Here is a 13,500-nt window from a genome sequence, read left to right as displayed (position 1 = left end):
ATACAGGCAGTTATGAGCTACCTATATGGGTGCTAGGAGCCAAATTCAGGTCTCTTTTCTGGAAGAACAAGACATACTCTAACTCTGAGCCATCTGTCCAGCCCCTGTATCTGTAATTTAATATATATATATATATATATATATATATATATATATTTAAATGACAATTCTAAAGGCTATAGCCTCAAACATAAACAGTTATCTCTAGATGGAAGGATAACAGGCTAATGGGTGATATTAATTTCTTTGTTATTTTATGAACAGAGTCTTGCTATGTAATGCAGGCTGGCCTAGAATTTGCTATGCAGCCCAGGCTCGACCTGAACATGTGATCCTGCTCAATCTCCCAAGTGCTGAGATGTGCTATTACATTCAGCTAGAGTATTAATTTTAAATATGCAAATAAAAATCTCCCAAACTTTAAAAATATTAATACATTTTAAACACATAACTATACTTGTGCATTTGAACCTAAGTTAAAGTTAATTATGCTCAGCATACAGAATAGGCTTAGAAAAAAATGAATTAAACCACAATGTGAGCTCAATTGTAGATGTATATAATATCACTTACAAATACTAAACAAATGCTCAACTGTATCTGAAGAACAAGATTACCCCCAGTATATTTTAAATTCTTCTGTCATTTTCCAGTGCACATCTGCTTTCTTTTACAATATTATGAGCTCTTTGAGGCTAAGAATTATATCTTATCTTACTGTATTTTCTCAGAAGATAGTATTAGTAGTCATTAAAAGTTTATTGATAAACTGGAACTAACTATAGGCCAACCTCTAAAAAGAAACAAATGCACCACATGCTAACTAGAGAATACCGAAGACTTCAGAGAATCTTACTCCCAGAGAGGGAGTGCACATACATGCATGGAGTGGAGTGGAGTAAAGAAAATAAATAATGACAGACAAAAGTCCTACTATGTCCAGACTACAGTATGGATACATGAATTCACACAAAGATAGCTTACTCACTGTCAGAAATAAATAATACTGCTTTTGTACATTTGAAAGTTAAAATTTTTCCTATAGAAAATAAAGGCAATCTTAAAAGCAAACCAAGAATTTAGATGAATGTATTAAAAATTAGGAAAGTCTATGAAATACTATTTTTAATTAACTGCAACAGATATCTCTCCATCATCTAGCCAACCTAGAAAGATTCAATACAAGGAAAAGACTGGTTTGCCAAGAAAAAGAAACAAGAGTCCTGAATAAACCTTTGGGTGCAGTTAGTTTTTATTCTTGTCACTTATAGATGTAGTAATCCTAGAGTCTACTTGCACAATATTAGATGTATCCTCAGAAAAAAATATGTTGGGTATGAGGAAGCATGAATAACTTTGAACTTTCAGTGGCCTTTACCTAAATCTATGGCTAACTGATAAAAGAGAATTGTTACTTGTCAGAAAAACAATGGGAAATATGTTTAAATTAATAACAGCCTCTACAGTATGTGCCTTATGGAGGTTGGAGAGATGGCTCAGTGGTTAAGAGCAATAGGCGCTATTCCAGAAGACCTGGGTGCAATTCCTAGCATGTACACGGCAGCTCACAACCAACTTTAAGTCCAGATGCAGGAGATCTGACACCGTCTCACCTACAGGTACCAGGAATGTAGCACATAGACACACATATAGGCAAAACACTCATACAAATAAAATTAAATTAAAATGTAAACCTTAAATTAAAAATACTTTTAAAAATGTGTCTCATTTGCTGGGCAGTGGTAGCACATACCTTTAATCCTAGCATTTGGGAGACAGAGGCAGGGCAGTCTCTGAGTTCAGGGCCAGCCTGGCCTGCAGAGTGAATCCCAGGACAGCTAAAACTGCACACCCTGTCTCAGAAAACAAACAAACAAACAAACAAACAAACAAAAAAAAAACAAAGAAGAAATGTGTCTTACCTTTATCTGTGAGACCTTCTGGATAGTTAATGGAGAAATTTGGGACTGTGAAACAACTGCAAGTCCAGTGGCATATATGGACATAACAGAGGACTGACCTTGAACCACAGGCAAAACTGGGGACTGAGTCAGCTTTGGCTGCTCGTGCAACTGGTAAATAGAGGAAAATAAATAAACTCTCCAATTTATAGTGTAATATACATAGGCAAGCATATATATATATACATATATTTATATATACATATATACATAAATATATATTTATATATAAAAATCAGTATATAAGTATATACAATATTTACTGTTGTATATACTGTATATATATATATATATAGTTGTAACAGTTGTATATATACTGATACATAAAAATATAGTAGTGATTCCCTCACTCCTGAAATTTGCTGGCAATGTCCTACCAACTGGTGAGAAGAATGTATTTGTCCTGGAACACTTATGTCAGCTTGTAGGATACTATAAATTACCTGAGAGCTCGTTGTCTGGCTTGAAGAATAGGCTACAGTGGGATGACTTGAAATATCTGAATGTAGAACCGATCCAGCTGCTGCCTCAGATGAAGTGTCACCTTTAATAAAGAAAATGAGCAAAGGGTAGAAGGGAAAACATGAAGCACAATGTTCAAATTATATAAATAACAGTTAAACGTTTCTTTAATTTTTTCTATTATGACATAGTTTCAAATAAAATATTCATACTTAATAATTAATACTTTTCAAAAGAACTAATACCAACACTGAAGAGAAAAAGCTAAAAGATCAAAAGTTAGAGGCCAACCTGGGTTATAATTGAGTTCAAGGACAGGGCGGGCTACATAGAAAAGCCTGTCTCAAAACCCAAGAGCCAAAAGGTGAAACTGAACGTTGACATTGTGATGTAAGCAACAGTTTCTTTCTCTTAGAATGTCAAGGGTCAAACGCAGGCCTCAGACCCAATAAGTTCACACTCTGTTACTATGTTTCCATCCCTAAAATGATTTCTTTTTCTTGTTTTGTTTCTTTTGTTTTGTGAGAGTAGCCTCAAACTGGGGGAGAGGGAGAGGGAAAAGAAAGGAGAGGAGAGGGAGAAGGAATGAAGAAAAGGGAAGAAGGAAGGGAGGGAGAGAGAGAAAAAATGCTCAAATGTGGGTGTACAGTTGACAGGTGTACAACGCTGGATATCGGGCCTTAGGCACCACTTGCCTTTTTTTTTTTTTTTTTCCTTTTTGGAAATCTATGTCCTTGTGCAAGGCAATTACTGAGTTACCTCTCCAGGGCATCAAATTCCTGACCCTCCTGCCTCAGCGTTCAAGAGCGCTGAGATTATAAGCAGATGTTACCCTGCACACTTTCCAAAGTCTCAATTTTTTCTTTATAAAGCAAAAGTAAAATAAAACATAAGCCCAGACATAGTGGCACATGCCTTTAATCCCAGCACTTGGGAGGCAGAGACAGGTAGATCTCTGTAAGTTCAAGGTCAGCCTGGTCTATACAGTGGGTTTCAGGAAAGCCAGAACTACATAATTGAGATCCTGTGTTGAAAAAAAAAAATCACATAAAAGTAATTCCAGGATCTGAAGATGTAGTTTCATGGTAGATTACAATGCACAAGGCCTTGGTTCTACCCCAATCATGGTGAGAGAGAGAACAAGAGGGAAGGTGGTAGGAAAAGGAGAGTAGAAGGAAAAAGGGAAGGCAAGGAAGGAAAATGGAAGAAAGAAAGAAGGTGCAGCTAGGCACAGTGGCATATACCCTAATCCTAGTACATAGAAGGCACAGGCAAAAGGATCGTGAGTTTGAGGGTACAGTCTGAGCTATAAAGCAATATCATCTCCAAAACAAAAAGAAAGAGGAGGAAAAAAATCAACTAACTTCATTTGCCAGTCATTTCATGTGTATCCTAACAAATGTATACTTATTGCTATGACTTATGTAAAATATAAGTCTCATGTTCCATACTTCCTAGAAAGTGGATTGCAAAACTTATTCCCTTTAGAACAATTGGCTATAGCTTTGCAAATGCTGTGTGTTTCTATTTTATTTATTTATATTTTATTTGTTTCATTAATTTGTGGTTGCTATTGTTTTGACAGTCTCCTTATGTAGTACTAGGTGACCTGGGACTCACTATCTATCTATCTATCTATCTATCTATCTATCTATCTATCTATCTATCTACCTACCTATCTATCTATGTATCTACCTATCTATCTATCTATGTATCTATCTATCTATCTCTATCTATCTCTATCTATCTATCTATCTATCTATCTATCTATCTATCTATCTATCTACAGGCTGGTAGGCTGGTCTCTAAACCACAGAGATTTGCTTGCCTTTGCCTCCAGGGTGCTAAGATTTAAGGCCTGCAGCACTACACCTTCCTTCTGTGTGTGTGTGTGTTTTAATTAAGTTTTTATTTTTTATATTAATTACAGTTTATTTACTTTGTATCCCAGCTTAGGCCCCTCTCTCTTTCCCTCCTAATCCTACCCTGTGTGTGTGTGTGTTTTTTTTAAAAGACAATGTAATATAGCAAACAAAAAACAAACAAACACAAAAACAAAAACAAAACACAAAAACCCTAGAGGACTTATATTTTCATTCCAGTCTAAAACACTAAGACCCTTAACATCTAGAAAACTCCTTCTTAAAAGAAATAAACTGTATCTTTAGTTCTAAATTTTCTTCATGGGCTTATGCTAGACTATTATAAATAATATTAATATCATTTCTCTGAACTGTAGTAGTTGCTATACTATAATCTTTCTGCAACTATAATATTGGGCAAGTCACTTAAGCAATTCCATAAATTTATTTTGAAATGACTATCATGTATTCCACACTGGCCTTAAACTAGCTGAGGATGACCATGAACTTCCAATTCTCCTGCTTCCAATTTCCAAATGATGGAATTATAGCTAAGTACAACCAAGCCCAGTTTATATGGTAGAGGGGATCAAGCCTAGGACAGTAATCTCAACTGGAACAAATTCCTAACCCAATTTTCTTGATTTTAATATAAGGAAACTGTCTGGTCTATTTCAAAATTTTTATTTTTGTTTTGTTTTGTTTTTTTGAGACAGGGTTCCTCTGTGTAACTTGGCTGTCCTGGAACTCGCTCTGTAGACCAGGCTGGCCTCAAACTCCAATCCGCCTGCCTCTGCCTCTCAAGTGCTGAGATTAAAGGTGTATGTCACCATCACCCAGCTCTATTTCAAAAAATTTTAAAGGCTTAATAAAATTATAGATAATTGAAAACTCTGAAAAGTACACATATGCTATTTAAAGACAAGAAAACTATACATAGTCTATTTAAAGACAATGCTGTCTTTACAGTTAGTTGTCTTACCTCTAACAGAGGAGAGCTGCTGCTGTGGTTTTCCTTGTAGAAGCTGCTGTCGAACATGTTGATCAACTTCTGTTTCTTCACATTCAGCCGCAGTGTGTGGACCAGGAGCAGGTGGTAAAGTCGGAGTTGGCTGCTGAGGAAATACAATCCCCACATGCTTGCACTGGGACTCCCTGCGATCCTCCAAGAATCCAGCAGGCTTCTTTTCCCTTATCTTTTTTATCAGTGTCACACGGTCCCTAATGGATTTAGCAACAGCTTTGGAATCACTTTCATGGAAGAATCCAGACTTGACCTGCAAAGAAAACATAATACACTCCTTTAAAAATTTAGCTTTCTTTACTTAAATATGTTGTACACCAAACCTAAATTCTATTAAATAACTTATAATTAATAGTTGGTCTCTGTGCTTTTTAAATTGGACATGTATACATGTGAGAGCCTTTCACTAATAACACTTCAAAGTCTGAGGCAAGAGGACCTTGTAATGTCAGTTACAAAGCTTGTCTCAAAAATCAGTAACAGCATGCCTAGTACTGACACTCGAGAACTACAGATATCTGAAGTGGTCTTCTGTCTTATATGAGCACATTATCTGATTCTGTAAGATGGAATAAGTTTAACTTAAAATGAAGCAGAAATGACCTGCTTGGAAAAAAAACTTTAAAAAAATATGTCTGGAGGAAAGAGAGAAATGCCAAAGGGGAAGGAAAATTTGGAATTGAATTAACATCTCTGAAATAGGAATACTGTCTACTGAAATACAGATGAAGTTTGGAACAGAAATCAGCATGCTAAGCAAAGGAGTGTAAGCTCACAACAGGGCACTTACTACATCTAACTGGGCATTAAGGCAGTGAGAGATCAGGACAGAGCTCTATTCTGTCTTTAAGAAACAAGGATGAGCAGCAGACAGCATGATTTGAAGAAGTACCATGGCACACCATATTTAGTCTTATACTCTGCTTGCTTTTTTTTTTATTTTTGAGACACTGTCTCATGTAAATTCACTATATATGCACTTGAGAGTGACCTTGAACTACTTGATCTCCTAATCTGCCCTGTAGGTGCTAGAACTATAGGCATGTACCACCAAGTCCAGCCAACAGTCTGCTTTTTAAAATTTAAGAATCTGCATATCAGAAATTTCATGATAGTTGAAAGATTATAAAAATGTTAAGGGGAATGGCAATCCCCGCTCTTGGAAGGTGGAGGCAGGAGGGTTGCTATGAGTTTGAGATTCAGCCTGGGCTACAATGTGAGTACCAGTTCAGCCAAAGCTATGTAACATAATGCTGTTTAAAGCCAAACCAAAATGACAAAAAACAGATGAAGCACACATATCCAATTTTGCCCACCTTAAATTTCCCAATAAACTCACCTCATAGTAAATAAAATTAAAGTTATAGATCACTAAAAACAAGGTTAGACATGGTGGCACACACCTGAAACTTTAGCTGTGAAAGGCAAAGGAAGGAGCATCAGGACTTTCAAGGCCATCTTCAGCTACACAGTAAGTTCTAGACCAGTTTGGGTTACATGAGACCTGGTCTCAAAAACAACAACAACAACAACAACAAAAACCCAAAAACCAAAAACAAAAAAACAAACAAAAAAGACAGAGGGGTGGATCAAGAATACTTAATAACCAATTCAAGAGGCCCAGCATCCAAATAAAAGAAGTTGCAGAAATGAGAAACAGCAAATCATCTGATCTTCCTGCCTCTTCCTTCTGAGAGCTAAGACTAATTTTATATATCTATATGTGCACATGAAGGCCAGAGGTCAACATCAGAATTCTTCATCTATTGCTCTTTTTATTATTTTTTTACAGCAGGTTCTCAGTGGCCCCCATTACAGTTTTCACTGACCCAGAGCTTTAGTTACAGAGCTACACCACACCACCTTACACAGGTGTTGGGGGATCCAAAGTCAGGTCCTCATGTTTGCACAACAGGTAATTTATCAACTGAACCATTTCCTTAGCTCCCAATTTTATTTTAACAAAAGCAGTGGTTGTACTGTTCTTTATAGTGTACATGCAAATTTAACATATATTGCTAGTAAAAGTACTTTGCAATGACATAACAATATAAACAAAGAATACAGAAGAGAATTTTGGGAGACAGCTTGGTCAGTAAAGTACTTGACATGCAAGCATGGGCACTTGAGTTTAGAATCCCAGCACCTGTGTAAAAAGCAGAGCAAAAAGCACATACCTATACATGCATATATAGGCATACCTGGACAAATATACAGAGAGGAGGGGGGGAAATAGAGAAGAGAGAGAAAGAAAGAGGGAGAAAGAGAGAGAGAGCGCACAGAAGAACATGAAAGGAAAGAAAGCAACAAGAAGGTAGGGTAATCTCAGCAGAGGCAGGTGGATCTCTGTGAGTTCGAGGCCAGCCTGGTCTTCAAAGTGAGTGGAGGATAGCCAGGACTGTCCACAGAGAAACCCTGTCTCAAAAGAAAAAAAAAGGAAGAAAGAAAGAGGGAGAGAGGGAGAGAAGGAGAGAGGGAGGAAGGAAGGAAGGAAGGAAGGAAGGAAGGAAGGAAGGAAGGAAGGAAGGAAGGAAGGAGTAAAAAAGAATAATCAGTCAGGATACTATAATGTGTAGGGAAAGAATCACTACGATTTACTTACCATTTCATATGCTACTTCCTCAGATGTATCTGTTTCTAAATTGAAACTGAATTCAATAGCTTCATTGTCTTTATGTTTGCCTTTTAATTTTTTAGGATCTTCAACCCAGAGTCTTAGAGCCAGGGATGAATTTGAGCAATCATCTTCCTCTGCTAACTCCACTCTCAGTCCAGTATCCTCCACAAAGAATGCGTGGTTTAGTAGGTCTTTGATAGATAACCTAGTAAACAAAACGTATATCTCATTATCAATTCTGCAGTCATAAGCAAAATATGATCCTTAAATAGTAAACATTAATTATATCAAAGTGTGAATCTTACTTTACATTTTCTATTAAGCCATTCATTGTTTTGTTATAAAACCTACACATTATAATCAATTTATTACTGGGAACACAAAAAAGTCAACTTACACGAATATAGCATGATCTTAAAGATTAATAACCAGTAATATACCTTCACAACAAAATGTAACACACATGAAAGTACACCTAGAGAGAATTGTTAATAGATTTATTAGCATCTCTTAAGTCACTGGCTTATATTACTATAAGACTAAAGCAATAAATATTCAACAAAGGAAACTCAAACTATCTCCTAGATATATAAACTCTAATGTGAATTGAAAAATCCAAACTCTTATAAATGTTTTAAGCAGACATTACTCAACAAATATCCAGTCAGAAGGCCTGTGTGATGGCCCATTCCTGTATCACAGCATTTGCCAGCCTGTGCTACATAGTGAGTTCCAGAATAGTCTGGGCTATAGGATGAGACTCTTGTTTCAAAAAAACTTTTAAAAAAGACTAATTAATCAGTGTATACTTCACTCTTTAGAGGAATGCCATAAGTAAGCTAAAGCGCTTCAATGAAGGACAGTAGTTTCTTTTTTTTTTTAATTTGAGACTGTTTCACTATGTAGCTTTGGCTAACTTTGAACTTACTAAATAGAGCAGGCTGGCCTTGAAGACATATAGATCAGCCTGCCTCTACATCTCAAGTGCTGGATTTCAAAGGGTGCCCTACCATGTACTTTTTTTCATTTTTCTTCTTCTTCTCTTTCTTTTCTTTGTTCTTTTTTTTTAAGTGAACACAGTTCCACTACATACCCCAAGCTAGCCTCCAAATCTCAATGATCCTGTAATGATCAGCTGCGTGCTAGGATTTCAAGCATGCACAAGCATACTCAGCAACAATGGTTTTCCTGAAGTACTGGACTCTGATTTCAGGCTATACTATATACATAATAGAACAACCCTAACTTAATATTAAAAGCTAATATTCTCATCTTCAAAGAGAAATTAGAGAATGTGGCTTCAAAGGATTATTTTGCAAGCTAGGGAAAGTAACTTAAAATTTACTTTGCATAGTAAGCAAGCTAATTAATTAAAAATTTTATTTTGCAAATTTTTAACATAAGCATATTATAATTAATCTGTCTGTATCTATTGTGTCTATGTAGACAGCCCCTGCTGTAAAAGACATATGGACAGCATAGTGTCTGAAAAGTTAAGGAGTTTTAAAGCTTTTTATTTTTAGTAAAAAAAAAAAAAAAAGATACAAGTATTAACTAAGAAAGTATGATTAAAACGACTCACTTATTAGTTTTAACACTAAAGTGAGATATGTTTAAGAAAAGATAAACAAGTTGAGCCCTTTGTCTCTCAATAAATTTTTACATATTTTTAGTAAACAATAACAGCAGAAGAAAATACTGATTCCTACTATTGATAACATATCGCTGTTAAATATTTTAAATACATTATCTTTTGAATTTTCAAAATATTACCTATTTTGAGGAATGAGTAACTTCAAGATGACATTAAATGTGCGTCTAGATTTTAATCTTACTGTGACCTTGAGGCCTGTGATTTTTCTAGCACAGTGTTATTTTGAGTACTGTTCTTTAATCAGAGTGTAATTAAAAGCAACAATCAAAATCTAAAATAAAACTATGAATTCAACACAAAATATTTAATGTTTTTATTACACTTTATTGGGGGGTAGGGGCAGATGCCATGGTTTATATGTGGAGGCCAGAGGACAATTTGTGTGACTTGATTCTCTCCTTCTTTCATGTGGGCCCTGATCTCAAACTCAGGTTCCCAGGCTTGCTGAGCCATCTTGCTGGCTCCATACAATATTTTTAACTTCACTTTAAAAAATGCATCTAGGGCTGGGTGTAATGGCACAGACCTTTAATACCAGCACTTGTAAGTACAGGTGGGTGGATCCCTGTGAGTTTGAGACAAGCCTGGTCTATGGAATGAGTTTGAGGACAGCTAGAGCTGTATAGTGAGTTATAGAGAGAGAGCTATATATCTCAAAAAGAAGAAGAATAAAAAAAGAAACCAAACCAAACAAAAACATGTCTAGGGCTGCTGATACCATTCAGTGATACAGTACTTAACCACTACAGAAAATCACAACCCACCAAAAGGCAGAGTTGTGGAGCCCAGCCCCAAATGATACATCTACAACACAACTCCTGCAAACTAAAGCTCAAAATTCACTATAAAGGAGGGGAGAGATTAGAAGAACCAGAGGAACAAAAAGTATACTGTGAAATTGGGTCTCCTAGAAATGACAGGGAAGCTACACCCATGAAATTTTACCAACATAGTTGGCAAAATATGACCTGAACAAGGAAGATACAAATAGACATGCTAATGTGATAGGGGGAAAGCTCCCAAGGCCTCAACCCTCAAAGTATTATTTTTAAAAGAGAAACTAGAACAGAGATTATCAGGGTCTGGAAGGAAGAATTCTGAATTATTAGTGGTTACACAGTTACAGTTTTGAATGAAGAAAATATATTGGGGATTGATACTGGTAATGGATGTATAGGAATATGAATATACTTGAAGTATGTTTCTAAAGGCACACTTAAAATGGCTAAAATAGTGCTGCAGAGATGGTTCAGCAGTTAACAACATTTGCTGCTCTTCCAGAGGACCTAGGTTTGATTCCCAGTACAGCTTACAACTGCATATGACTCCAGGTCCAGGGAATCTGACACCTCTTCTGGCCTTTGCACATACCTGCATGCATATTGCACATACATACACCCATACACCCACATACACATAATATTTTTAAAAAACAATAAAATTATACATAGCTCAAAATAAAAGTAAAGCCAACACTAAAACAGTTATCTATAGAAAAATACAAATATTGATACAAGTAAGTATAGAATACTCCTTGAAGAAAAATATCCATATTATTTTTACCATTACTGTTGGCACAAAGATATAAACCCAAATGTAATATATCTGCTTACTCTCAACTACTTCAACAAGCAATTTGTAACCTGCTTTATACCTTACTTTTTAATTTTGTTTTGTTTTTTCAAGGCAGGGTTTCTCTGTGTAGCCTTGGCTGTGCTAGACTCGCTTTGTAGACCAGGCTGACCTCAAACTCACAAAGATCTGCCTGCCTCTGCCTTTCAAGTGCTGGGATTAAAGGCATACGCTACCACCACCCAGCCATTAAAAATTTATTTCACCTCACTGTTAAGTTGATGGTGATGAAAGTTTGTCACAACAAACATAAATGTCAGTTCAAATTCAGCACATGATAGCAAGGTCTAAAATGTCAAATGGTATGCAGTGATATATATTACACCCATTATCCAGAATTAAAAATACACCCATCATTTATATAATGTTATAATTCCACCAACCTTTCAGATTTGTTTTGTCGAATACATCCTTCAATTATTTCTTTCACTTCAGGGTCTGTGACTTTATTGAAACTGGCTGGTTTTATACCCTGGGAGAAGAAAAATGGTTTCTTGTTTAAAAAAAAAAAAAAAAAAAAGAAAGCTCAAACCAACACGGCATTTATTCCATGAGATCATCATACATATGAATTTATGTTATAAAATTTTAAGCAGAATCTCGCTAGATAGCCCTGGTTGGCTTTGAAGTCTTTATTTCCTCAGTTCTCAGCCTGTGGGTCTCAGCTCCTTTGGGGGTTGCATATCAGATATTTATATTATGATTCATAACAGTAGCAAAATTACGGTTATGAAATAGCAATGAAATAATTTTATGGTTGGGGGAGTCACCACAACATGAAGAACTGTATTAAAGGGTTACAGCATTTACAGCACTAAGTAGGTTGAGAAACACAGCTCTATGTAGATTCAGCTGGCTGCAAACTCAGAAAATCTGGCTGTCTCTGCCTCCCAAGGGCTGAGAATACAGTCCTGTGCCACCACATCCAGACAAATTTAACTTTTTAAAATTAAGTTTTATTTCCTGGTCTGGGATGGAGGATCCTAGCACACATGAGGAAGTCAGAGAATAATTTGCTGGAGTAGATAAACAATCACCTTTCACCACATATTTCTCAGGGATTAAACTCAGGTTGTCAAGCTTGATGGAAAATGACTTTACCAGCTAAGCCATCTCACCAGCCCAAGTTTAACTTTTTTCTTTTCTTTCTTTCTTTTTTTTTTTTTTCCCCCCGAGACAGGGTGTCTCTATGTAGCTTTGGCTGTCCGGGACTTACTTTGTAGACCAGGCTGGCCTTTAACTCACACAGACACACCTGCCTCTGCCTCCCTGAGTGCTGGAATTACAGGAGTGCACCACCATGCCAGGGGCCAAGTTTAACTTTTTAAAAGGATATTTTTATCACAATTCCACAAATAACTGAAAATTGTAAATAATTTACATTAACAACTGAGGCAAACATATATATGTGTACATATATACATATAGAGACTAAAATACTATTGCAATTAATAATATGGGGAATTCTCACAATTTAATATGAAGTGATAGGGAAGAGAAGTAAGATGCCAAGTATATATACATTATAATCATAACTAAGAAAACATAATAGAAGCTAAAAAGATGGCTCAGTGGTTAAGAGCACTTGCTGCTCTTCTAGGGGACTCAAGTTTGATTACCAGAACCCATACTGAGTGGATCACAACCACATGTTACTCCAGCTCCAGGAGATCTGATATCCTCTTCTGTCTTAAATAGCCCCTTTTCAAAGTCCTTTCTTACTATTTAATCCCTTTTCAGCTGGTTGCTTGCTCCACCTCTTGACCTAGGGTTAACTTTATTAAATCCTGTGTACAGAAAGCTCTTGGATTAAAGGTGTGTGCTAGGGATAAACCACACCATAATCCCCTGTTTACAATAAACAAGAAGTTCTTGGATTAGGGTGTCAGAGTTGAACCACACCAAACAAAAGACATGTTTTGTTTTGTTTTGTTTTTCACAATCTCGGGGTTCACAATGGGATGAAGTATCCTGCAACAGTTGCCATTGCTTAAGTAAATAACACCCTATCCATGGTCATGCAAGGAACTCAAATACAGTGGAGTACAAAAGAAAAGGACATGAAAGTAAAAGGGGATACGGGAAGGGGTTTAGTCTTAAGTAGATGAGAGAGAATAATGGAGTAAATAACATCAAAGTACATTAATATATTATGACACTATGAAAGAATATATGCATCAAATTGTAAATGAACAAATACAATTTTAGAAGAGAAGAAATACAAATGGTTAATAAATACAACAGATATCAAAGCAGAAGAAATATTGGGAGAAGAAAGGTACAGTGTG

The 13,500-nt window shown here is 36.1% G+C and overlaps 1 protein-coding gene and 1 long non-coding RNA gene across 17 annotated transcripts in view; one reads left to right on the top strand and one right to left on the bottom strand.

The window, feature by feature from the left end:
• LOC132650043 (uncharacterized) overlaps positions 1 to 5,483 on the top strand; it is a 43,549-nt gene extending 38,066 nt beyond the window's left edge. For both annotated transcript variants that reach the window (XR_009588408.1, XR_009588407.1), the window contains one exon: positions 5,355 to 5,483. This is a non-coding gene — a long non-coding RNA (uncharacterized LOC132650043). The remainder of the gene's footprint in view (positions 1 to 5,354) is intronic.
• Wnk3 (WNK lysine deficient protein kinase 3) overlaps positions 1 to 13,500 on the bottom strand; it is a 127,383-nt gene that overhangs the window by 63,733 nt on the left and 50,150 nt on the right. For 13 of the 15 annotated variants that reach the window (XM_060374903.1, XM_060374911.1, XM_060374910.1 and 10 more), the window contains 5 exons: positions 11,596 to 11,684; positions 7,912 to 8,131; positions 5,268 to 5,562; positions 2,405 to 2,505; positions 1,923 to 2,072 (listed from right to left, as the gene is read on the bottom strand). In XM_060374903.1, coding sequence (XP_060230886.1) covers positions 1,923 to 2,072; positions 2,405 to 2,505; positions 5,268 to 5,562; positions 7,912 to 8,131; positions 11,596 to 11,684 — 855 coding nt within the window. The remainder of the gene's footprint in view (positions 1 to 1,922; positions 2,073 to 2,404; positions 2,506 to 5,267; positions 5,563 to 7,911; positions 8,132 to 11,595; positions 11,685 to 13,500) is intronic. The other 2 variants (XM_060374914.1, XM_060374915.1) reach the window with 1 other exon arrangement.

This window comes from Meriones unguiculatus, chromosome X, assembly GCF_030254825.1.
Source record: "Meriones unguiculatus strain TT.TT164.6M chromosome X, Bangor_MerUng_6.1, whole genome shotgun sequence".
Taxonomy (NCBI): Eukaryota; Metazoa; Chordata; class Mammalia; order Rodentia; family Muridae; genus Meriones; species Meriones unguiculatus.
This window is presented reverse-complemented; position numbering and strand designations above follow the sequence as displayed.